General features: G+C 42.0%; 1 protein-coding gene across 48 annotated transcripts in view; it reads right to left on the bottom strand.

Annotated features, from left to right (window-relative positions):
* The window catches only part of LOC129866077 (receptor-type tyrosine-protein phosphatase delta-like), a 170366-nt gene that overhangs the window by 11908 nt on the left and 131091 nt on the right, over positions 1-27367 (bottom strand). For all 48 annotated transcript variants that reach the window (XM_055939191.1, XM_055939205.1, XM_055939193.1 and 45 more), the window contains 4 exons: positions 22999-23122; positions 16177-16352; positions 11950-12069; positions 11488-11642 (listed from right to left, as the gene is read on the bottom strand). In XM_055939191.1, coding sequence (XP_055795166.1) covers positions 11488-11642; positions 11950-12069; positions 16177-16352; positions 22999-23122 — 575 coding nt within the window. The remainder of the gene's footprint in view (positions 1-11487; positions 11643-11949; positions 12070-16176; positions 16353-22998; positions 23123-27367) is intronic.

Genomic DNA, 27367 nt, shown 5'->3' with positions numbered 1-27367 from the left:
AACCTTAACTTTTTCAACAGGTTGCTGTGTCACTGGCATACACATAATATCCCATAACGTCAAAGTGGAATAATGTTTTTAGAAATTTTTACAAATTAATTAAAAATGAAAAGCTGAAATGTCTTGAGTCAATAAGTATTTAACCCCTTACTTATGGCAAGCCTAAATAAGTTCAGGACCAAAAATTGACTTAACAAGTCACACAATAAGTTGCATGGACGTATACAATTATATGTAAGGTCCCCCAGTCGAGCAGTGAACTTCAAACACAGATTCAAAGACCAGGGAGGTTTTCCAATGCCTTGCAAAGAAGGGCACCTATTGGTAGATAAAAAATACAATTAAAAAAGCATACTTTGAACATCCAGTTGAGCATGGTGAAGTTACAAATTGGATGCTGTATCAATACAGCCAGTCACTACAAAGATACAAACAACCTTCCTACCTCAGTTGCCAGAGAGGAAGGACACCACTCAAGGATTTCACCATGAGGCCCATGGTGACTTTAAAACAGTGACAGAGTTTAATGGCTGTGATAGGAGAAAACGGAGGATGGATCAACAACATTGTTGTTACTCCACAATACTAACTTAAATGACAGAGTGAAAAGAAGGAAGCCTGTGCATAATACAAATATTCCAAAACATGCATCCCGTTTCCAATAAGGCACAAAAGTAAAACTGCAAAACATTTGGCAAAGAAATTAACTTTATGTCCTGAATACAAAGCATTATGTTTGGTGTAAATCCAACACAACACTTCACTGAGAACCACTGTTATTATTTTCAAGCATGGATGTGGCTGCATCATGTGCTCGTCATTGGCAAGGACTAGGGAGATTTTTAAGATAAAAAGAAACGGAATAGAGCTAAGCACAGGCAAAATCCTAGAGGAAACCCTGGTTCGGTCTGCTTTCCAACAGACACTGGGACACAAATTCACATTTCAGCAGGACAATAACCTAAAACACAAGGCCAAATATACAAAACGACATTGAATGTTCCTGAGTGGCCTAGCTACAGTTTTAACTTAAATAGGCTTGAAAATCTATGGCAAGATTGAAAATGACAATGATCAACAACCAACTTGACAGACCTTGACGAAATTTTTTCAAAGAATAATGTGCAAATGTTGTACAATCCAGGTGAACAAATCTTAGAGACTTACCCAGAAAGACTGTAATCGCTGCCAAAGGTGATTCTAACTTGTATTGACTCATGTGGTTGAATACTTATCTATTCAAGATAACATTATTAGTGATTTATTTTCATTGATTTTTTACAAATTTTCTTCCACTTTGACAGAGTATTTTGTGTAGATCGTTAACAACAAATGACAATTAAATCCATTTGAATTACACCTTGTAACACAACAAAATGTGTAAAAAGTCAAGGGGTGTAAATATTTTTCAGAAGGCACTGGATCTTGGAATTAAGACCATTTCCAAGAAGAAATCCAAAAACATTATTTTTGAAAGTCAAATTTCTTAGTAAGAAACAGGAAAAAAAAACGTAAGAACATTTCCAAAAACTTTATTGAAGAATAATATTTTTTCGTACGTTTTGTGAATGCGGGCTGGTCTGCAGTCTGCATTGTGGCTCTCTGCTGGCACTGCAATCACAGAGCATCCTCCACCTACAGTTCTCTCCAACCTGATCTGAGCTAATCACTATTTAATTACATTTTACATTTCAATTTAACCTCTATCTGAAGTGTCAAAAAGCACAAACACACACACACACAGTCTTGTACAGCTAACCTTGTGGGGACACAAAATTCAGTCCCATACAAATCCAATTTTCCCTAACCCTAACTTGAATCCATACTTTTACCCTAAACCTAACCTTAATCTTAACCCAAAAAACGAACCTTAACCCTAACCCTAGCTCCTAAACCTAAAACTAACCCTAGCTCCTAACCCTATTCTAACCCTAACACTAACACTAATCCTAACCTTAACCCTAAACCCCCTAGAAATAGCATTTGACCTTGTGGGGACCAACAAAATGTCCTCAGTTGGTCAAATGTTTGTTTGTTTACTATTCATGTGGGGACTTACCACAAACACACAAAATCACACACACGGCACACAAACATGGCACACACACAAATCACAAACATGGCACAAATACACAAACATGGCTCTCACACACACACAAACATGGTGCACACACACACACATGGCACACACAAACATAACAAACATGGCACACACACCCATACAAACAAATGCGCCTCACTTTTTTCCCTGTGTCACTTTGAGATGCGGGTAAATTTGCCGGGTATCTTTGTAAGAGAGTAGAGCAGCTGACTTCAATTACTGCCATTAGCTTAGCGCAATGTGTTAAAAGCACCTAATGGCTTTCAAGAAGGCACTGAAAAGCAGGCCTCTTCATTAAGAATCCCATCGGCACATTGTCACATTAGAGCCAGAAAAAATGTCAAAGGAAAAGAGGGAAAATGTGTCGCTAATGTTTCAGTTCTTTTCAGAATAGATAGCAGCATAAACTTAATGACAAGGACAGACAGCTGAGGATGTCTAGTTTTCATATTATGCTATTTTTCTTTACCATGCCAAATACGTTTTGAACACAAACATTTTTGCCACTTCCCCGTCTTAACTTTCATAGTGAGGTTTTTTTTTGACAGTATTTATTCGATTTTCTTCACAATGGCATTGTTGAGGAGTATGAACTCCAGTCCCCCTGACAAGCTTGTGTCCCCCAGCCGAGCAATGACAAGACAGTCCTTGGCTGGCTGCTCTAAAGTAAATAGGTTATTCAACTCATTAAGTCGACATGGCTACGAGGTGCGAGCCACGCTCCCCTGCCTTTCTTCCACTGATAGAGCATTTGTTTTTCATTTATACAAAGGGGAAAAAAGGGAGGGGAAAAAAATTCACGACTGAGTTAAGATAGTCTCCGGGGCCTAAGTCTGGCTAATGTGCCATGGTGCAGCGGAGGCGGCATGGGAGAGAGAATTAAGACACATACGGGAGTCATTTGTCGCTGCAAAATATTATGCGCTTGCGTTTAAAATGGCCGACGTTCCCTGATTGATTTGGGGACGTGTTTTGACACAGGCTTTGTTGCGACTCTTAATTAAGGTACAGTTGAAGTCGGAAGTTTACATACACCTTAGCCAAATGCAATTAAACTCAGTTTTTCACAATTCCTGACATTTAATCCTCGTAAAAATTCTCTGTCTTAGGTCAGCTGGATCACCACTTTATTTTAAGAAAGTGAAATGTCAGAATAATAGTAGAGAGAATGATTTATTTCAGCTTTTATTTATTTCAGCACATTCCCAGTGGGTCAGAAGTTTACATACACTCAATTGGTATTTGGTAGCATTACCTTCAAATGATTTAACTGAGCCAGGTTTGTAGAACTCCTTACTCGCACACGCTTTCTCAGTTCTGCCCACAAATTTTCTATAGGAGTGAGGTCAGGGCTTTATGAAGGCCACTCCAATACCTTGACTTTGTTGACCTTAAGCCATTTGCCATAACTTTGGAAGTATGCTTGGGGTCATTGTCCATTTGGAAGACCCATTTGCGACCAAGTTTTAACTTCTTGACTGATGTCTTGAGATGTTGCTTCAATATATCCACATAAATTTCCTTTCTCATGATACCATCTATTTTGTGAAGTGCACCAGTCCCTCCTACAGCAAAGCACCCCCACAACATGATGCTGCCACCCCGTGCTTCACGGTTGGGATGGTGTTCTTCAGCTTGCAAGCCTCCCCATTTTTCCTCCAAACATAATGATGGACATTATAGCCAAACAGTTCTATTTTTGTTTCAACAGACCAGAGGACATTTCTCCAAAAAGTACAATCTTTGTCCCCATGTGCAGTTGCAAACCGTAGTCTGGCAGGTTTGGAGCAGTTGCTTCTTCCTTGCTGAGCGACCTTTCAGATTATGTCGATATAGGACTCGTTTTACTGTAGATATAGATACTTTGTACCTGCTTCCTCCAGCATCTTCACAAGGTCCTTTGCTGTTGTTTTGGGATTGATTTGCACTTTTCGCACCAAAGTACGTTCATCTCTAGGAGAAAGAACGCGTCTCCTTCCTGAGCGGTATGGCGGCTGCGTGGTCCCATGGTGTTTATACTTGCGTACTATTGTTTGTACAGATGAACATGGTACCTTCAGGGGTTTGGAAATTGCTTCCAAGGATGAACCCGACTTGTGGAGGTCTACAAACTTTTTTTCTGAGGTCTTGGCTGATTTCTTTTGATTTTCCCATGATGTCAAGCAAAGAGGCAGTGAGTTTGAAGGTAGGCCTTGAAATACATCCACAGGTACACCTCCAATTGACTCAAATGATGTCAATTAGCCTATCAGAAGCTTCTAAAGCCATGACATAATTTTCTGGAATTTTCCAAGCTGTTTAAAGGCACAGTCAATTTAGAGTATGTCAACTTCTGACCCACTGGAATTGTGATACAGTGAATTATAACTGAAATAATCTGTCTGTAAACAATTGTTGGAAAAATTACTTGTGTCATGCACAAAGTAGATGTCCTAACCGACTTGGCAAAACTATAGTGTGTTAACAATACATTTGTGGAGTGGTTGAAGAACGAGTTCTAATGACTCCAACCAAAGTGTATGTAAACTTCCAACTTCAACTGTAGTTACCAGAGGCTCACGGGTGTTGCTGAGCTTCTTGAGAAGAGATTGGTTTGTGTGTGTGTGTGTGTGTGTGTGTATCTGAAATATTGTGTGTGAAATGTTCTCAGGAATATTTGGGGATATGAATCACATCCAGGGTTTAAGGAGCAGCACGGCGGGGGGAGAAAACACGGCAAGCGCGAGACATTTTCTGCCCCAGCTGTTTCCAATCCTTCACCGCTTTACAGTCCAGTCCCAAACGCCGGAGAGTGATGACCTGTGAGCAAGCAAGTGACAGAGTGACAGCGTCGAGCCAGAAAGATGGGAAGGTGGAGGAAGAAGAGGAGGAGAAGGGAGGAGGGGTGACATAGCCACTTGGCTTTCCTCTCCTTTATCGGTCGAGAGAGAGATAGAGAGAGAGATAGAGAGAGTGCGGGAGAGAGAGGTAGAGAGAGAGATAGAGTGCGGGAGAGAGAGGTAGAGAGCAAGAGAATGAGAGGTTCTTTACGTTTGGCGGTTATAGGGGCTGGCTGGCCCTGATTCTGGGCCTGTTTTCCACGTTCCCCCCAGCACTAACGACCTGTCTCTGGCTGCTCCGACAGGGGCGGCCAGCTGCTTTGGACGTCCGCATACATCAGCGGCAGGCTAAAGTGGTTTCAGGGTTTTTTCAGAGTGTGGGAAATGGGGGGATTGTACACTGTTAAAAACAGCTGTAACTGGACCCAGAGTAGATAAAGCCTGGACAACAGTAAAAGCAATTACATGTTGTATTGTCACCAAATCTAGTTCGGTCATGCAAACTCTCTAGCTTATGAAGGCGTATTAAGGCGACCACAGAAAGACTATGCAATTATCTTCACATTTACAGTTTGTATCAAAATTCTGCCCTTCCATTTAGCATGACTTTTAGCGTATCAGCACTAAATACAAGAGACTGTCTGAATGGCAAAGCAGTTGCATCAGAGGCACAGTCATAGCAACACAGGATTCTATGTATAAAGGAAAATGTGTGTCTATTCACCCTTCTGCAGTAAGCTTACATTGTTCTCCACAACCTCAAAAGGAGACACTGGCTGTGTTCAAAATGGCATCCTATCCCCTACGGGCCCTTGTCAAAAGCAGTGCATTATAAAGCGCCATTTCAGACGCAGCCAATGACACATTTTTAACCCATCACGTGATGTCTGAGACACGACCGCAGTCTCGCCGCTCAAAGTGCCTCAAGGAGAATACTCCATTTCACTGTGCGATGATGCAGCAAGGTCGGACAGACAGACACAGACTTCCAACGGCCTTGCAGATCACTAGACTTCTTTCCTTCAGACGAATGTTTACTCCTTCCTCCTCTTCATTTGAGACACCACTCTAACATGAACTTTGAACTACTGTCGGTGCTGATAGACTAGACCAGTGGTCACCAACCCTTATGTGAGTCAAGATCACTTTCTGACTCAAAATACGAGCCCGAGATCTACCACTCAGATTTTATTTTTTACTTTACTTTAAAAAAAGGAACCTAAGCCTCTGCAACATTAACCTATTAAAAACAGTACTTAAGCAATGAGGTTTGTTTAGTAGGTTATATGCCCAATACATTATCACCGCATATTATGTTTGCTTGAATTGCCCTCTGTTCGGACCATTTTTTAAAAATCTATTCAAAAATTTGAGGTAGACTATATGATCACACTGGTAATAGATCAGTTTTTGTATTACATGCGAGGCACAGCAGAGTGAGAATACATTAAAATAATTTGCTTTTCATTTTTATTTTACTGGGTTGATGGTGCCTGCATCTGATGGTCAGTCACAGCGGAGGGAGAGAGCAGCAATCTGAGGGTATGCCTCTCAACGGCTCTCCACTCTCTCCATCCTCTGCTGAAACTGACCAAAAAGGGACACCAATGTTCAAGTTGATAGTGAAACTCGAGTAACACCGCATTATTCCTGCCTCATGCACAAATTCATGTTGTTCAACAGTGAAAGTGAAATATTCCTCGATATTAAAAAAGACCCAAGCCGCTAATAACAACAGTGCAAGCCTATCGATACAGTTTCCTAATCATTCATTACAGCAGCAGTGCTGGTTGTAGCACCAGTAGACGTAGGAAGAAGGTGCATTTTATGGCGTATAAATGCGTTGAATAAAAACTGTTGACAGTGTTGAGTAAGACATTTTTGGTCAACCTAGTCATGTTTAATTATTATTTTTTTTTTTTAAATCTCACAGTATTAACTTTTCTTTAACTTTCCTTTACGCATGCTACGTTACTGCAGACACGGTAACCTAAGCCATCCGATTGGCCAGCGTCAGGCCTATAGTGCACTTGATTTGCTCTCCGGGCCTGCCGGAACACTTCGCCTAACCGGCGCGCAGGACAGCTGAATCAAGTGCACCTACCACCAACAGAGCGAGCCGAATAAATACAAATATGAACGCAAGGCTTTATTTTTTTATAGAAATGTTTGGCGATCGACTAGGAATGCCTTGGAGATCGACCTGTTGGACTAGACGTGGTAGACATTCATATATAGAGTACATATATAGAGTATGAATCAAACAACCTCCAAAGAGTATGTCTGATGCATGAGAAACATTCATTCTCGTTCTTAATGGAAAAATCAACCCAAAATCACTCATTCCTTTCATTTACAGTGTTAAATAATACTAATATGTGAGAACAATATTTTTTGTGAACAAATGTTTCATTTTGGCATTATAATAAGGTTGGTAGCAATATGGAAAATCATTGTGGAAATCTGTTGCAGATCAAGTCGACTACAAAATCCGCAATGCTCTCTCTATGGGCTGGCTGCTGGCTAGCTAGCTAGCAAACGTAGCTACACACAATATTAACAAAGACAATATCAGCATGTAACGTAGCTAGTTAGCTGTAAAATCACCTAAAACACTGCACTAAGGAATCTACAATCTCAACATGTTCAATCTGCAAGTCGATGTGCCTCACAGAGTGGAGTCTAACATTCGCAACGGCAGATATACTTTTGAGGAGATGAAAAACGCTGCCCATGCTACGGCAATTGGCCGTGCGGTGCTATCTGGTCGTTTCTGGAACAAGGAGCGCTCTCCTTCAATGAGTGAATGGGAGTCTATTGGGCACTAGCTCAAAAACCCAACATTAGCACAAATTTCGTCAACAAGAAGTACAATATTTCACAAATATTTTCCAAGATGTGAGATAATTAATTAGCTATTTGTAGTTCCGTATATCTTTGGAATCGTGACATTACATACTTATGAGGAAAATTGGCACCTTTCTTGCTATATACACTGACTTCGAAGAAAAGATTGCGTGACAATTAGCTTAGCAACCGTGTGACGTAGCATGACAAAGTGAACGCAACAGTTTGCTGGGTGGGGCGTTATATGTTCATTCATTCATTGGATTCCGATCCCCTTTCTATAATATCTCTGGAAACGGCACCATGCAATGCACCCCTCCATTAAATTACACATTTCTCGAGGTAGAAATATCACAAAAAAAAGATCAATGGCTCATTCGATAGAAGACATCCTACAAAGTTATGACATAGGCCAGTACTGAAATGTGACATGTATGACAGACATTTTGTGATCTAAAAGTCGTATTCCCACTTTCAGTGTAGTGAGAGCAACTTTATCACAGTTCTACGTCAATACCTGGCCAGATTTCTGCCTGCTTGAACGCCAATAACTTAGATACACATGAAAACATGAAATGACCCAGGGAATCGATAGAACATCAGTCAGTGATGCACAAAAACAATATAACATTCAAAATGGGTGAACCTGTCCTTTAGGGATCTGCCCCCCTTTTAATTTTTTTTGCCTAGAATTACATACCCAAATCTAACTGCCTGTAGCTCAGGCCTTGAAGCAAGGATACGCATATTCTTGCTACCATTTGAAAGGAAACACTTAGCAGTTTGTGGAAATTTGATAGGAATGTAGGAGAATATAACACAATAGATCTGGTAAAAGATAATACAAAGGGGGAAAAAAACTTTATTTTGTATTATTCTTTGCACCATCGTCTTTGAAATGCAAGGGAAAGGCCATAATGTATTATTCCAGCCCAGGTGAAATTTAGATTTTGGCCACTAGATGGCATCAGTGTAAGTGCAAAGTTTTAGAGAGAGAGAGAGAGAGAGAGAGAGAGAGAGAGAGAGAGAGAGAGAGAGAGAGAGAGAGAGAGAGAGAGAGAGAGAGAGAGAGAGAGAGTTCTTCAGTGGGAATGGATGTACTTGTAATAATATCCTTCTTCACTGCTCCTTGGGGGGAATGTTCTGCACGTGCAACATTAAGCATTCTGTTGAAATATAGGGACAGGTTACTCTGATCCTGTGTTATAGGACATTACAATTTTTCTGACGCTTTATTGAAGGTTGGCAACAGAACTTGAGATGTTATCAAACAAATACCTAACAACCTTCAGACTGTAAACTGAGCAACCTCACATTAGTCAATCATTTGACTAAAGAACTTGGCCATAAAGTGAACTTTTAACACACTGTGATGGCAATGGGTATATCATACAGTGAGAAGTCCTACAACATCAAATTGAATAAATTGTAATATAATGATAATCCAACTGAATTATTTTGTCTCTTTATCACTCATTATCAAAAACAAATTCAACTCAAACTCCTAATGCTCTTAATTGCCATACACTAACAGTGAAGTCTTCAACAAAAGGCGGCCATTTTCAATTAATAAAAGACGCAAAGCACAAGCCAATGTTAAAAACAGAACACCAACCACTTAACCTCATCTCATTGTCTACGATGTCACGTTTTCACAAGGCAAGTCCCGTTGAAGCCTGGGTAAATTGGCGTCTCTTTCTCGGGGCGTGACGACAAAGCAACTAAATCGATTGCAGGTCTTGAGACACGGTCCACTTTGGTCAGACTTTAATTCTGCTCCTTCCACTCCAAAGGCCATTACAGATGAAACGATTGTTTGTGTGTTGTGTGTGTTTGTCAAATGAATTCTGTTCCTTCGACTCTAGGGGTCATTACGGATTAAATGATTGTACGTGTGTTTTGTGTACGTTTTCGTGTGTCGATGCATGTTTGAGAGAAAGTCTCTAGGGAAAATATTTTAAACAAACCATCAAAAGAAATGACACTCATGGTACACGTATAGTTTTCACACAACACAAACACATGTTTCTATGGGATTGGGTCACACCCACACCACACTGACTATGACTCTCTCTTTGGTCAGTCTGAGTCTGTTGCAATACTGACTTCTTACAGGGAGAATGGTAAAAGGCCCGTTTTTTGCTAGCAATAGCCTGACCAGCTAATTTACTAAAAGCTCAGAGGTCTGTACAATACAGTTAATTATACACCACAAAACAATCAACGGCTTTTGTTTAGACTTGCAAATGGTCATCAACATTTTAGCAAGATAGAGGACATGATGGACCAGCCATCTCTCAAACTCTCTATGCTCCCGAGTGGCGCAGCGGTCTAAGGGACTGCATCTCAGTGCTTGAGGCGTAACTACAGACACACTGGTTCAATTCCAGGCTGTATCACAACCGTCTATGATTGGGAGTCCCATAGGGTGGCGCACAATTGGCCCAGCGTCGTCCGGGTTTGGCCGGTGTAGGCCGTCATTGTAAATAAGAATTTGTTCTTAACTGACTTGCCTAGTTAAATAAAGGTTAAAATAGATATATATATCCTAAAATATAAGGGTGTGTGTCCCAATAATATCTATTTTATTTTGAAGTGTGCACTCGTTTACTACTTCACAAACTTAAAAGCAGTGGATTGGTGGCTAGTGGGAGGTATTTTTTAAATTAGGGGGGGAAATCATATTTTCAAAATGGTGGTCTGACAAAGCATTGGGGGATCTCGGATTGTGCGAGACACTTCCATAAGGATTTGAAGCTCTGCACTCTCTTTATCTGATGCAGTGGCAAGGAATTAAAAAACCCATCTGCAGAGTGACATTAATTCCTGCATTCTGCTTCGCCGTAAAAAGTTGGGATTTTTCAATTTATACTGATTCTGCGACTAGGTCTAATTAACTCCATCATGTGGTCATTAAAATGATTTGGTAATCCCCTTTTTTTGTATTTTTTTCCCCGACATAAATTTGTATCTTCTCGCTCGCTCTATTTCAGTTCCATTTCCTATGTCCTCCTCTCTCTGCCTTTATCTATCTCTTGGTCTGTCTCTCTCTCACCCCGACACGCACAGGCATTCACACACACTGCAGAGCCTCCTACAGTATAAATCCCCAGTCTGAGGAGATGCAGACAGCTGCATTCCCGACACTCTTTTTTGTCTGGAGTTTGGTCCTCCTTCTCATTCGGGGTGTGAAATAAGTGCTTTAGTGTTTTGTAATAACTCCAGGGATAAGCTGGATGCTCGTGGACCTCTGATGCCGGCATGTTAGTGTGGGGAGGACAGGTTTGTGTGTGTGTGTGTGTGTGTGTGTGTGTGTGTGTGTGTGTGTGTGTGTGTGTGTGTGTGTGTGTGTGTGTGTGTGGAGAAGGGATGTTTAAGTTTCGCCAAGGGCACTGACATCGGTAATTCTTACTCTGTTGTCGTAAATACCTTTAAATCAAGAAGAAAAAAGAAACATTGGGTAAAGCTAGAAGGAGGACTCCCTCTGGCTCTCAGTCAGTGATATGCAGCTCATGTCATCTAGTCCTGTCATTCCTCCTACCCTCCTCCTCTTTTTATGCTCTCTCTTCCTTGCCTCTTTCTCTCTCCCTCTGTGTCTTGATCTACACCTGTGATTCAGTGAACAGCGCTTGAATGACGTGTAACCTTGTCTGAGACCAGAAGTCCTTAGCTCAGCAGGCTAACATAGCCTGTGATAGCAAAATCAGGAGCCTTGCTTACCTGCAATGTACCACCATCGGCCCTGCGTCTGGGGGGTTACAGGCTTTGACCCGTCTGAGGAAGGCCAGGAACGGAGTGGGGTGCTCGGGTACCCCGTGGTCCGGCCAGGCCGTGAACTGGAACTGTCTCACCTCTCTTTTCTCACTGGAGCCATTCTGATAGACAGAGGAAAAGGCTGTCAATGATACTTCAATGCCTTTAGTGGACAGGAGGTGTGGTCCAGTTTTTTAAAAGATTTTTATAACATCTCAAAGACGCTGCACCAATGATGTCAGGGGAATAGAGTAAAGCTACTGGCCCGTGGCTATGGTTCTCAGTTTAACTCAGTTTAATAGACTTTACTCTAGGAAATGGTTGGACTGTGTTAGTTCTCTGAGTTCTTGGTACAGACCGGAACTTGGTGTCTGACTTCCGGGTGAAATCAAGTTAACGGTTAAATTAATAATAAGAAATAAAACGTACTTTATAAAGTGCAAATGTCCTGACGCAGTATGTGGCCAGCTCCACCGTGTCCAACAGTGTCACCTGGATGAGGCCGTAGGTCTCCGTCCCTCTAGTGGGCCAGTACTGGTCACATTTCACCTGAAATGGAGAGAAAATAAGTGGTTTGGTCAAAACTTCTAACAACTCTGTCTCTAGCCAGGTTCCAACAAATAGAGGCATGATGCAACTACTTTGTTTGAAATATGTCAAATAAACGATATCTTCTATATTTTCAGTGTACAAAAAGTTAAACTTAGAGGGCCTGTGCCCCCCTCAGTTTCAATGGGCAGGACTCCCCCTGCTACACATCCCTAACAACAGTATGACAAAGTTCTGATCTGATGTGATCTGATCCTCAATGCTCCATTTCTGTCCTCTAACTCTCTGAACGACTGTCTTGAGATAGAACTATACGGACCCTAATAGACATGACTGACGCATGCTCATCCAGCTTCGTGAAGGAAAGACGAGGCGAGGCAAAGAGCGGAGCGAGGCTGCTGAGTCTTTCCTACGCTGCTGTGCTGACTTGTGTGATTTCACAATGGAGGAGAACAGGCCCAGCTAAGACGTTCCACTCAAGCCCGACTGTGCTATTTATTAGCCTGACAGGTTCTATAATTACAATCTTAACTGCACTTTTCCAATCACATTACAGGCAAACGTTTATTATGGTTATAGCATTTTTGTTGTCCAGCAAACAGGCAGTAAAACACAACCTCCATTACAGTATTGTCGTTGCGCTGCAAAAGGGAAGCGCGGTGAACTTGAAGAGTCTTCATGCAGATGCCTTACCTCATACACTATACTACCCTCATCTTACATACAGTGGAAGGTAATATACTGCTGCTGAAACCCAACTGAGAATAGATCATTTTTATTATCAGTGTATAATCAACAGAAAAGATGTCTCGAAAACCCTCTTACGTGGTGCAGTAAGGATACACAATTTCAATCATCTAAAGATAATTTTTTTTAAATTAAATATACATTTCCACAACTTTAGGAAAGTTTTTGGGATGAGAACAACCAAGTAAAAAATAAACTACATGACCAAAAGTATGTGGACACCTACGCATCGAACATCTCATTCCAAAATCATTGACATTAATATGGGGTTGGTCCCCCCTTTGCTGTTATAACAGCCTCCACTCTTCTAGGAAGGCTTTTCACTAGATGTTGGAACATTTCTGCGGGGACTTGCTTCCATTCACCCACAAGACCATTAGTGAGGTCGGGTTACTGATGTTGGGCGATTAGGCCTGCCATTGTATGCTGTAGCGTTAAGATTTCCCTTCACTGGAACTAAGGGGCCTAGCCTGAACAATAAAAAACAGCCCCAGACAATTATTCCTCCTCCACCAAACTTTACAGTTCGCACTATGCATTAGGGCAGGTAGCGTGACATCCGACATCCGGCAAACCCAGATTCTTCCGTCGGACTGCCAGATGGTGAAGTGTGATTCATCACTCCAGAAAACGCGTTTCCACTGCTTCAGACTCCAATGGCGGCGAGCTTTACACCACTCCAGACGATGCTTGGCATTGCGCATGGTGATCTTAGGCTTGTGTGCGGCTGCTCAGCCATGGAAACCGATTTCATGAAGCTCCTGATGAACAGTTATTGTGCTTACGTTGCTTCCAGAGGCAGTTTGGAACTCTGTAGTGAGTGTTGCAACTGAGGACAGCACTTGGGTCGCATTCTGTCAGCTTGTGTGGCCTACCACTTCGCGGCTGAGCCGTTGTTGCTCCTAGACGTTTCCACTTCACAATAACAGCACTTACAGTTGACTGGGGCCGCTCTAGCAGGGCAAAAAATGTACGAACTGACTTGTTGGAAAGGTGGCATTGTCACGTTCCTGACCTATTTCTGTTAGTTTGTTGTATGTGTTAGTTGGTCAGGACGTGAGTTTGGGTGGGCATTCTATGTTTTCTGTTTCTATGTTGGTTTATGGGTTGCCTGGTATGGCTCTTAATTAGAGGCAGGTGTTTGGCGTTCCTCTAATTAAGAGTCATATTTAGGTAGGTTGTTTCACAGTGTTCGTTGTGGGTGGTTGTCTCCTGTGTCAGTGTTTGTCGCACCATACGGGACTGTTCGGTTTGTTTTGTTCATCGTCATTTTTATGTGTAGGCTATTTTCCCTGTTCGTGCGTTATTCGTGTTATGTGAGTCCGTCGTCCAGGTCTGTCTACACCGTTTGTTGTTTTGTTAGTTTATTAGTCAAGTTCGTGTTTTCGTGTTTTCTTTAATAAATTATGTCTTCAAACTCCGCTGCATTTTGGTTCAATCCCTGCTCCTCCTCATCTGATGAAGAGGAGGAGGAAAACCGTTACAGGCATCCTATGACAGTGCCACGTTGAAAGTCACTGAACTCTTCAGTAAGACCATTCTACTGCCAATGCTTGTCTATGGAGACTGCATGACTGTGTGATCCATTTTATACACCTGTCAGCAATGGGTGTGGCTGAAATAGACAAATCCACTAATTTGAAGGGATGTCCACAAACCTTTGTATATATAGTGTATGAGAACATCTGCTCCGGGTCAATGTCCATCCTTGGGATACGGGCAATATACCGAGAGAGCTTCAGTTGTTTTGAGCCAATCATCCAAAGGATGTTAGCTACACAATGAAGCATATTAAATAATCAAAATGATGTCAAACAAGCTGCTAAAGCTTGACAGAGTTCTATATGGCAGCTTTTGTGTGTATTCACAACAGACAACTAGAACCAAACATCAAAACATGCTCTCGGGTCTACAATATAGGATAGCGAATAGTGAAAGCAATCCACTCACAACATCTATTCATTGAGTTCTACCAGGTAATACAGTGAAATGTCAGGTAGAACACATTGAATTGTTCTCCTTTTGAGAGACCTAAACAAGTTAATACAGATCTTTAGAGAAGGAATTGTGTGTAAGTAGCGACCTTGCAACTTGTGGAGACCATGCAGTCTTTGTTTCTTTGTGATTTCAAACATACATAAGAGACCTTGCAGTGTCAGACACAAGTGTGTCTTCTAATCTTGAAAGAGTAAAAAGTGCTGTGTGCTTGGTTCTTGTGCCGAGCGACTGACATTTTAGCATGAGCGACAAATTCAGCTATAGCTTAAAGGGGCAATCTGCCGTTCAAACCTTCATTACAGTATTGTCGTTTAGCAGTTCAGACAATAACTAAGCGATCACCCCACAACTATTTTGGTAAATAGCTGAGGGATGGGGCTGTAACCACACATGTAACCACTCTCAAATTCATAGACAGAGCACTGACCTTCCATAAAAAAATTATAGTTTTAACCATGTTTTTTTAGGCTCTACAGTGTTTGTTTACAATTACATTGTTTACAAAGAAAGGATCAAAACCAGGTCATATTTTGTGTTCTGACGGGGTACGACTATTGAACTCAGCTAATGAGGCATGTGTTTGTTAAATTCTTCCACAATCAATGGGTATGTATTATTCATTTCAAAGTTTAATAAAAATGGATGTAGCAACTGCAGATTGTCCCTTTAAAGCAGTGCTGCTGGCTAGCCTAGTGGCCATGCGACTAACTACAATAACGGTATGGCAGCACTAATACTAAAAAGAACAAAAGGAAAACTCATGTTGTGGCAAAGAAAGGAGTGAGTGACATCCATTGGCAACAGAATGCAAGATGTCTTGCCTTAGAATATAAATATTAGGGAATCTGAAGGAACATGACACAAAATACACAAAGAAATAGGAACACAGAATGAAATGAAGAACGGGCAGGTCAAATAAAATGGAGGAGCCATGAGTTAAGGTATAATGTTAAGCTTGGAAGTAAACAATGGAAAACAGGCACATTGAATTGTACCTATTTTGCATCTGACAAGTATATCTGGAATCTCAAATTATTTTCCGGTATACTTGCTTTACAGACCATGTACACTGATATTAAAATGTAGACGCCTGAGGTAGAACATATAACAATGGCATAGTTACACATTTCAGTGCCTGACTTTTTCTAGTTTACAAATCCAATAATATGACATGTGTACCATATATTTGAAATTTGGAGAATTACTAAATGTTGTTTCTTCGACTGTGACTAATGTCAGTGTTGAGTAATGTGGATCTGTGCAATAGACCTAGACCTCTGCTAAAGACACATTCTACTCAGAGCATGACAATCAAATGAACAATAATGGATCCCATAGGGCTGATCCCAGATCTGTGCTTACCCTGGATCTCTCCTCCAGCTTGGTCATCATGACGATGTTGGCACTCCGCTGTTCCCAGATCATCCTCCAGAAGTCGCCAAACGTCTCAGGCAGCGAGCCCTGCGTGGCGATGTACGCATTCTGCTTCCTGTAGCCGTCAATGTAGTTGGAGTTGATGTAATCACTTCCAGGGATACCTTGGAAAGAGGAGGGAAAGGGATTAGAATGGATGATGATGATCTGTGTGTGTGTGTGTGTGTGTGTGTGTGTGGTCTGTGTGTGGAGAGTGATTAACCTTGGTTGTACGACACACAGGGAAAACCCAATGAGTGACACAAAACAGTGGCTTTAGCTTCAGAGGGATCAATAATGTTAGTCCATCCACTAGCAGGTACTGTGAAAGGTGAAGTCTCACTATGGTAGTGCTTAGAGTTTTAGACCCCTGCTAGTCCGACTCAATACCTTCAGTTGTTTTGACAATAAACAACACTTAATCCTGACTGAGTTCTTTCAAACTAAAAGCACACAACTCCAGAGTAAGTTTTTTTACTCAGGCACTACCCAGGCAAACAGTCTATACTGTGTTTTTCGTTTAAGCTTTGCCATTGTGTGCCTTTTATGTCATCTATCAACACAAAATGGCGGCCTACTTGTTGAATCACTGTGTCAATTGTTATCTTACTCTTGAATGTAACGATGATTCCAAAAAGAGCATTTCCGCTATCTACCGTGAACTTGAGAGATAGAGTTTGGCTTTGAAAAACGCCTTCTCCCCACCTCTCTCCTCAACCTCACGGAGAGAAAAACAAACAACAAAACCTCCTACTCTCCTCTTTTTTCACCGCTTGCTAAATGAAAGCGCCGTGGTCTTTTCCAATCCGGGAAGAGGAGAAGACGGAGCTGACAGTTAGTCAATGCTTCGGGACTGGCAGTTGAGGGCCCGGTGCACACATGGACTACGAAGATAAGTCTCATCTGCATGGGTGCCACGTTTCCACAGTCAACCCACCCACGCTCCAGCTCTCCTCCCTTCCCTTTTTCTCCCAGGTAACTTATTTAGTACAACCAAAAAAAAAGAATGTGAGCTCATTCAAACCCCAACATTTCTTACTCTTCTTTTCTTTCTCTTCCTCCCTTCCTTTTCTCTCCTAAACCCTTTAGTAGAGCCGTTGCCTGGCTGTATAGTTCCATGATGGACAAGGGATAAAGACAATTAAGCCCCCAGCTTTCAAAATGGAAGGGACGGGCAGGGAAAAAGAGACACTATCGTGATTTTATGAAAACAAGAGTGTCTGGACGCATATTTGCTAAATGGTTTCTCGGAAGACAGCTGAAGTGTCACTCATGATTTGTGGAGAACGCAACCATCTGCTTGCAACACTTTCAATATCGTTATCAAGAAAGAAACACAACTAATAATATGGCGCAGATATTAAAACTTGGCAAATGATCGAAGAATCACATATAAAATTGGCAGCTCGTCTTAAAACTGTCTGAAAGTGCCATGTGTGTTAGGAATTTTAATGGTTTTCCATTTATTTTGGTATTAATCCACACTGAAGTAACTTTTGGAAAAAGTTCTCTTTCAGAGTACTTGGTTGGCCTGTAACCCCAGGCAGGAGGTCATGAGTCCATAAATGATGTGAGCTAGACCTTTAAAATGGTTAACATTCACAACGCCGCAGGGCCAGACGGATTACCAGGATGCGTACTCAGAGCATGAACTGACCAGCTGGCAAGTGTTTTCACTGACATTTTCAACCTCTCCCTGACCCAGTCTGTAATACCTACATATTTCAAGCAGACCACCATAGTCCCTGTGCCCAAAAAGTGCTCCCGAGTGGTACAGTGGTCTAAGCACTGCATCTCAGTGCAAGAGGCGTCACTGCAATATCTGGTTTGAATCCAGGCTGCATCACATCTGGCCGTGATTGGGACTACCATAGGGTGGCGCACAATTGGCCCAGCATCGCCCGGGTTTGGTCGGCATTGTAAATAAGAATTTGTTCTTAACTGACTTGCCTAGTTAAATAAAGGTTCAATTAAATTTAAAAAATGCCAAGGTAACCTGTTTAAATGACTATCCCCTGTAGCACTCACATCTGTAGCCATGAAATGCTTTGAAAGGCTGGTCATGGCTCACATCAAACTCATCTTCATCACAGACATCCTGGCCTCACTCCAACAGATCAACAGATTATGCGATTTCTAATGCACTCCAAACTGTCCTTTCCCATTTGGACAAAAGGAACACATACGCACCATTGTGCCATCCAACCTCACCACTAAGCTAAGGATCCTGGGATAAAACATCTCCCTCTGCAACTGGATCCTGGACTTCCTGAAGGGTCGCCCCAAGGTGGTGAAGCTAGGTAACAACACATCTGCCATGCTGACCCTCAACACAGGGGCCCCTCAGGGGTGCGTGCATAGTCCCCTGCTGTACTCCCTGTTTACCCACGACTGTGTGGCTGCGCATGACTCCCACACCATTATTAAGTTTGCAGACGACATGACGGTGGTAGGAATGATCACCGACGACGATGAGACTGTCTACAGGGAGGTCAGAGATCTGGCAGTGTGGTGCCAGGATAACAACCTACGGTACATCACTGGGGGCCAAGCTCACTGCCATCCAGGACCTCTATACCAGGCGGTGTCAGAGGAAGGCCCTAAAAATGGGTAAAGACTCCAGCCACCCAAGTCGCCAGCAAGCGGTAGCGATTCACCAAGTCTGTAACCAACAGGACCCTGAACAGCTTCTACCCTCAAGCTATAAACAGCTTCGACCCTCAAGCTGAACAGCTTCTACCCTCAAGTTAGGAAAGCAAAGAATAGCTACTTGCCCAAGCCTCCCCAGCTTCTCCTTCACCCAAACCCAGATAGCAGATGTTCTGAAAGAGCTGCAAAACCTGGACCCCTACAAATCAGCTGGGCTAGAGAATCTGGACCCTCTCTTTCTAAAATTATCCGCCGCCATTTTTGCAACCCCTATTACCAATCTGTTCAATCTCTCTTTCGTATTGTCCGAGATCCCTAAAGATTCAAAAGCTGCCGCGGTCATCTCCCTCTTCAAAGGGGGAGACACTCTAGACCCAAACTGTTACAGACCTATGTCCATTCTGCCCTGCCTTTCTAAAGTCTTTGAAAGCCAAGTTAATAAACAGATCACTGACCATTTCGAATCCCACTGTACCTTCTCCGCTATGCAATCCGGTTTCCGAGGTGGTCACGGGTGCACCTTAGCCACACTCAAGGTACTAAACAATATCATAACCGCCATCGATAAAAGACAGTACTGTGGAGCCGTCTTCATCAACCTGGCCAAGGCTTTCGACTCTGTCAATCGCCACATTCTTATCGGCAGACTCAACAGCCTTGGTTTCTCAAATGACTTCCTCGCCTGGTTCATCAACTACTTCTCAGATAGAGTTCACTGTGTCAAATCGGAGGGCCTGTTGTCCGGACCTATGGCAGTCTCTATGGGGGTGCCACTGGGTTCAATTCTCAGGCCGACTCTTTTCTGTGTATATATCAACGATGTCGCTCTTGCTGCAGGTGATTCCCTGATCCACCTCTACACAGACGACACCATTCTGTATACATCTGGCCCTTCTTTGGACACTGTGTTAATAAACCTCTAAATGAGCTTCAATGCCATACAACACTCCTTCCTTGGCCTCCAACTGCTATTACACGCTAGTAAAACTAAATGCATGCTTTTCAACTGATCGCTGCCCGCACCTGCCCGTCCGAGTAGCATCACTACTCTAGACGGTTCTAACTTAGAATATGTGGACAACTACAAATACCTAGGTGTTTGGCTAGACTGTAAACTCTCCTTCCAGACTCATATTAAACATCTCCAATCCAAAATTAAGTCTAGAGTCAGCTTCCTATTTCGCAACAAAGCCTCCTTCACTCACACCGCCAAACATACCCTCGTAAAACTGACTATCCTACCGATCCTCGACTTCGGCGATGTCATTTACATGATAGCCTCCAACACTCTACTCAGCAAACTGGATGCAGTCTATCACAGTGTCATCCGTTTTGTCACCAAAGCCCCATATACCACCCACCACTGCGACTTGTATGCTCTCGTCGGCTGGCCCTCACTACATATTCGTCGCCAGACCCACTGGCTCCATGTCATCTATAACTCTTAGCTAGGTAAAGCTCCGCCTTATCTCAGCTCACTGGTCATGATAACAACACCCACCTGTAGCACGCGCTCCAGCAGGTATATCTCACTGGTCATCCCCAAAGCCAACACCTGCTTTGGCCATTTTTCCTTCCAGTTTTCTGCTGCCAATGACTGGAACAATTTTTTTTTAAATCGCTGAAGTTGGAGACTTATATCTCCCTCACTAACTTTAAACATCAAATATCTGAGCAGCTAACCGATCGCTGCAGCTGTACACAGCCCATCTGTAAATAGCCCATCCAATCTCCCTACCTCATCCCCATATTGTTTTAATTTACTTTTTTGCTCTTTTGCACACCACTATTTCTACTTGCACATCATCATCTGCACATCTATCACTCCAGTGTTCATTTGCTAAATTGTAATTACTTCGCTACTTATGGCCTATTTATTGCCTTACCTCCTCATGCCATTTGCACACACTGTATATAGACTTTTTTTTTCTATTACTGACGGTACATTTGTTTATTCCATGTGTAACTCTGTGTTGTAGTTTGTGTCACACTGCTTTGATTTATCTTGGCCAGGTCGCAGTTGTAAATGAGAACTTGTTCTCAACTGGCTTACCTGGTTAAATAAAGGTGAAATAAAAAAATAAATAAAATAAGACTGGTCAACAGTAAGTTAAATAGTTAACCAATAGCTACCTGGAATATCTGCGTTGACCCTTTTTGAACTAATCTCTTTTGACTCATCATATACGCTGCTGTTACTGTTTGTTATCTATCCTGTTGCCTAGTCACTTTATCCGTATGTATATGTACATATCTACCACAATTACCTTGCACATCGACTCTGTACCGGTACACATGTATATAGCCAAGTTATCATTACTCATTGTGTATTTATTCCTCATGTTATTGTAAAAGAATATAAATATACACTATTTCTAATTTCTTTCTCTCTGCATTGTTAGAAAAGGCCCGTAAGTAAGCATTTCACTGTTAGTCTACACCTGTTATTTACGAAGCATGTGACAAATAACATTCGATGAATTTGCTTCTCTCGGCTGCTACATCATCAACCTGCCTTCACAATTTCAACAATTGGAGAATAACTGGTATACCTGGACTTTAAAAGCTCCTTGATCAAGCACGGAAAACCGTGATTATGTTGTGATTTCCCACTTTTAGCTGCACTGACCTTTTGAGAAAGGGCTGGCCAGTGACTCAAGTTAGTCCACTTTGAACTGCGTCTCAACACAGTTAAGAATAGAGTCCAGGGACAGCTTTGAAGCAGAGTACAGTGGAAAACGGACTATACAGACGTCTGCTTACATAATGTGTATTCATCTGGTGAGGAATGTCAAAATGAAAGGAGACATTTTGATGGATGGTTTGGAATTGAAAGTGGGAGGAAGACACAAAGGTTGGCTAACTAAATGAAAGTCCTGTGGAAGCGTACAAATTACTTAATGAAGCGGTACTCATGTCTTACGGCACACAACAACAACAATATGATGTGGACATGATTAATGACTATGATAAGTCAACAGATGATGCTGAACATAGGTTGTGACTGTTTATGACATCTGTTATAACATTATCATGACATTGTTATGTGGGCCTGTAAGGACTGAGGGGTCAAGTTAAGTCACCCAATTCCCCTCTAGCATAACCAATGCTAATAGTCTACCATACACTTTACCACACATCAGGGGATTACAAAAGCTGCCGAGGAAAACTTCCTCCATTCCAATCTCGACAGTCAGTCGCTTGCTTGGTGATCTACTTATACAGACAAGTCCCTCGCGCCAAAATAACTCAATCAAAGTTAACAAAGAAGTCCTGGTTGCCAAAGGCTTTGTTTGGCGCTCCGGGGGGAAGTCCCACAAGCCTGTCTGGTGGAGTAGCGGTTTCCTTCCTCACAAAGGCTTCGATGTGGGCTTACAGATGTGTGTTTATGCCTAGTTAATGGGATCCATCAACACTCCCAGCTGCATGGGCTTTCTGGGAGACTGCAAAGAGACTTTATCTGGTTTCTTCCCATTAGCATCCACTTACTGGGAGAGCAGAAGTCTGTTAATGTTCTTTTTCTTTTCTTTTTGTCTATGGGAAAAATGTAATGGAAATGGTTAATTAGACGTGTGTGTGTGTGTGTGTGTGTGTGTGTGTGTGTGTGTGTGTGTGTGTGTGTGTGTGTGTGTGTGTGTGTGTGTGTGTGTGTGTGTGTGTGTGTGTGTGTGTGTGTGTGTGTGTGTGTGTGTGTGTGTGTGTGTGTGTGTGTATGAGAGAAGAGAGATGGATTAACTAGCTCTTCCAAAAAAATCACTGTTAGCTGAAACAAACTGCCAATATAAATATATCATGCAGATATGCCTGAAAGAGTTCAGTTGAGGTCCTTTACAGGTTGAATAAAACATCATGGCTGATAGTCTGAAGACACTTGGGGAAGTGGAGGAAAAGCTTTGAGAGGGGAAAAAAAAAACTGATGATAACATACAATATTTATTAAGTAAATCCTCATATAGGAATGATATTGAAATCTTAAATTGACCTGCAAAACGAGAGCAGTGTGTATATGATTTCATAGATCGCATATCTCAATGTATGCTAATACTCCTAGGGGACAGAAGACAGGGGTATGGAAGTGGACTTACTCGACACTCATTTCAAGCCAAGGGGAGAGCTGCTTACCATCAATAGCTGATAGCAGGACTCTAGAGTGGTCATATGCTATCACGTTAGCATATCTGTTCTTTGGTTTGTTGACTTCCAGGTTGGAGTGTTCCCACGTGAACTGCTGCCCGGGGTCGATGGACTGTAAGTAGAGAGAGATTATATTCATTACTTTCCTTTATCACTTACTTTAGTATATTGTGCTCAATACCACCATTTAGCTCCATCTCCCAGAGAAGTACTACAGATTCAAACTAGGATCAATAATAATAATAATTCAGGAGGATTAGCAAAAAAAAATGATATAGTACTGTGTAGACTCATGAGACACATTTAAAGGGACAGTTCACCCAAATTACAAAATTTCATATTGGTTTCCTTGCCCTGTAAGTAGCAGATGGACAAGGTATGACAGCAATCCATGCTTTGGTTTGGTTTACCTGGCCACCGTTTCCAAATATATTCAATATCCCGATATATGTCATTTTGTAATTTGGGTGAACTATGCCTTCAAGCTTGATGGTATTTACACTCTTCGGGATTATCAGCTTGAAAGTCTAGGCCCGCGTTTCACTGCCTTAACTGCAATTTTCCAAAGCGTCCAGGGTTATTTTGGCATGTAGCATGACAGACATATTGTGTACGTGACAAGCCCTGGTAAATTTAGCCGTCCCAAAGCTGGCTGGTGCATTCTATCGCCATCATTCCATATTATGCGTCTCTACGTATCCTGTGACGAATGCTTACATGCATCCTGTGTACTGTACACTGGTCAGACTGGTTCTGAAATGGAGAAGAGGGATAAGCTGTACCATAAATACACTGTACATTTCGCTTTTCCTGCCCCCGTGTCAGTGTATTTGCCCTCATCGTCTAGCGCAGGGTTTTCCAAGCTCGGCCCAAGTGGGTTACCTGTACGAGAGTGAGTTGAGAAATGGAAATGTTTTTTGCATATCCCACTCCCCCCTGAGACACGTTCGGAGAGCAGGATCACGGACAGGGATCAGACATTATTGACGGATTAGCCATCATTGACGAAAGACGATCAATTGAGAGTTGAAAGTTATTCACAACAACAAACATTTAGCTTATTCAGAATTGTGAGGAAAAAGCACACTTCACAATATTATAGCATTGCCCGACCTCAAGTTATTTACTTTTGTAACAACATGTATTCCTACTCTTCACTGTCTTTTGAAAATATAATTTTGATAGGGATCTGCCTGCAAGCAATGTTTGGGTTGACACATTTCTAATTACAGTTGGCAGAGAAGCATACAATGGCTGAACATTGGTCTCAAAAGCCCGGCGAGAGAGTACTGTCTTCATGGCATAAATGAAGGGGGAAAAAACATGGTGGAATGTGTTGACTTTCAAATCTGCTTTTAGTCAAAGGTCATTCTCTCTCTCCATTGGCTAGGATACGATAAGAGTCCACTATTTTAGCCATTCTAGATTAGGTTTTCCAAAAACTTCCAAAAATGTTTTCTCTCGACCATCCTTGGTCCTTCTATCGGGTTAGTGTTTACGGTACACAGAAGAGCCGTACAGTTGAGTACAACCAAAAGAATCAGCAATCTAATCCTTTTATAGCTCTGTAAAGCCTGGATTGAAAACGATCCCTCAGCGTAAATAAATGGGCTATAAAATGTAATACCACTAGCCATTTGGGAGAAAACACCATGTTGTGAAAGATAGTGTTCCATTTCACATGTCAGAGGAAATATTGGGCTGTGTTCTTTAACGATCGGAGTCTCTAACTTTTAATGCTTCCAGTAAAGGAGTTATGAGCTGGATTATGCTTACTACTAGGAATAAAGGCTATTAGAAGCTAAAGGGCAGACAGAAGGCATAGAGAGGGATAACTTTTCAAATATTATTTAAAAGCATCCTTCCTTCCTCAATAGTAATAACTGATATGGCAGTGACATGACATAATTGGTGAAATTAAGCTAGTGGAAATGTTGTTTACACCAATCCAGTCATGTCAGATTAGTGATTCCTTTTAAGAAATAAAATAAGTGACAAATAATTAAACAGCAGCAGTAAAATAACAACAGTGAGGCACTATACAGGGGGTACCGGTACAGAGTCAATGAACGGGGGCACCGGTTAGTCGAGGTAATATGTACATGTAGGTAGAGTTATTAAAGTGACTATGCATAGATAATAAACAGAGAGTATCAGCAGCGTAAAAGGGGGCAATGCAAATAGTCTGGGTAGCCATTTGATTAGCTGTTCAGGAGGCTTATGGCTTGGGGTTAGAAGCTGTTAAGAAGCTTTTTGTACCTAGACTTGGAGCACTGGTACCGCTTGCCGTGTGGTAGCAGAGAGAATAGTCTATGACTAGGGTGGCTGGAGTCTTCGACAATTTTTAGGGCCTTCCTCTAACACCGCCTGGGATAGAGGTCCTGGATGGCAAGAAGCATGGTCCCAGTGATGTCCTGGGCTGTACGCACTACCCTCTGTAGTGCCTTGCGATCGGAGGCCGAGCAGTTGCCATACCAGGATGTGATGCAACCAGTCAGGATGCTCTCGATGGTGCAGCTGTAGAACCTTTTGCGGATCTGAGGACCTATGCCAAATATTTTCAGTCTCCGGAGAGTGAACAGGCTTTGTCATGCCCTCTTGACTTAGGGTTAAGAGCATGTGAACGTTGTGAGTAAGACCAAATCCCAGCTGTGTGACATTCATTATCTGAATAATTTACACTGTGGGACCAGAATGCAGTGTGAGTCAGTCAGGATAAACTTTTGGCTAAGCTGACGTATTTTCATCCAAATACAGTACCAGTTAAAAGTTTGGACACACCTACTCATTCCAGGGTTTTACTTTATTTTTACTATTTTCTACATTGTAGAATAATAGTGAAGACATCAAAACTATGAAAACACACATCAAGTAGTAAACTAAAAATTGTTATACAAATCCAAATATATAATTTAAATTTGAGATTCTTCGAAGTAGTCACCTGGAATGCATTTCAATTAACAGGTGTACCTTGTTGAAAGTACATTTGTGGAATATCTTTCCTACTTAAAGCATTTGAGCCAATCTAATGTGTTATGACAAGGTAGGGTTGGTATGCAGAAGATAGACCTATTTGGTAAAAGACCAAGTCCATATTATGGCAAGAACAGCTCAAATAAGCAAAGAGAAACGACAGTCCATCATTACTTTAAGACACATGAAGGTCAGTCAATGCGGACCATTTCAAGAACTTTGAAAGTTTCTTCAAGTGCAGTCGCAAAAACCATCAAGCGCTATGATGAAACTGGCTCTCATGAGGACCGCCACAGGAAAGGAAGACCCAGAGTTTCCTCTGCTGCAGAGGATAAGTTCATTAGAGTTAACTGCAACTCAGATTGCAGCCCAAATAAATGGTTCAAGTAAAAGACACATCAACATCAACTGTTCAGAGGAGACTATGTGAATCAGGCCTTCATGGTCAAATTGCTGCAAAGAAACCACTACTGAAGGACACCAATAAGAAGAAGAGACTTGCTTGGGCCAAGAAAAACAAGCAATGGACATTAGACCGGTGGAAAGAGTCCAAATTGGATATTTTTGGTTCCAACCACCGTTTCTTTGTGAGATGCAGAGTAGGTGAACAGATGATCTCCATATGTGTGGTTCCCACCGTGAAGCATGGTGGAGGAGGTGTGATGGTGTGGCGGTGCTTGCTGGTGACATTGTCTGTAATTTATTTAGAATTCAAGGCACACTTAACCAGCATTCTGCAGCAATACGCCATCCCATCTGGTTTGCGCTTAGTGGGACTATGGTTTGTTTTTCAACAGGACAATGACCCAACACACCTCCAGGCTGTGTAAGGGCTATTTGACCGAGAAGTAGAGTGATGTAGTGCTACATCAGATGACCTGGCCTCCACAATTCCCTGACCTCAACCCAATTGAGATGGTTTGGGATGAGTCCGACCGCAGAGTGAAGGAAAAGCAGCCAACAAGTGCTCAGCATATGCGGGAAGTCCTTCAAGACTGTTGGAAAAGCATTCCAGGTGAAGCTGGTTGAGAGAATGCCAACAGTGTACAAAGCTGTCATCAAGGCAAAGGGTGGCTACTTTGAAGAACACTTTTTTGGTTACTACATGATTCCATATGTGTTATTTCATAGTTTTGATGTCTTCACTATTGTTCTACAATGTATTAATAAAAAAGAACCCTTGAATAAGTAGGTGTGTCCAAACATTTGACTGGTACTGTATGTTGAAACAGTAGGTCGCTACTTTGCTCATAATAAATAACCCTTGTTTCATTGTGCTCAGAAAATTACTTTTTATTCCTTTATTCCTACCTGTCTCAGAATTAAAATTCAATGTACTTAAGCTGCAATAATGGTCGGGGGAGCTTGGCAGCCAGCCACATCG

The sequence above is a fragment of the Salvelinus fontinalis genome, chromosome 11, assembly GCF_029448725.1.
Source record: "Salvelinus fontinalis isolate EN_2023a chromosome 11, ASM2944872v1, whole genome shotgun sequence".
Lineage (NCBI taxonomy): Eukaryota > Metazoa > Chordata > Actinopteri > Salmoniformes > Salmonidae > Salvelinus > Salvelinus fontinalis.
This window is presented reverse-complemented; position numbering and strand designations above follow the sequence as displayed.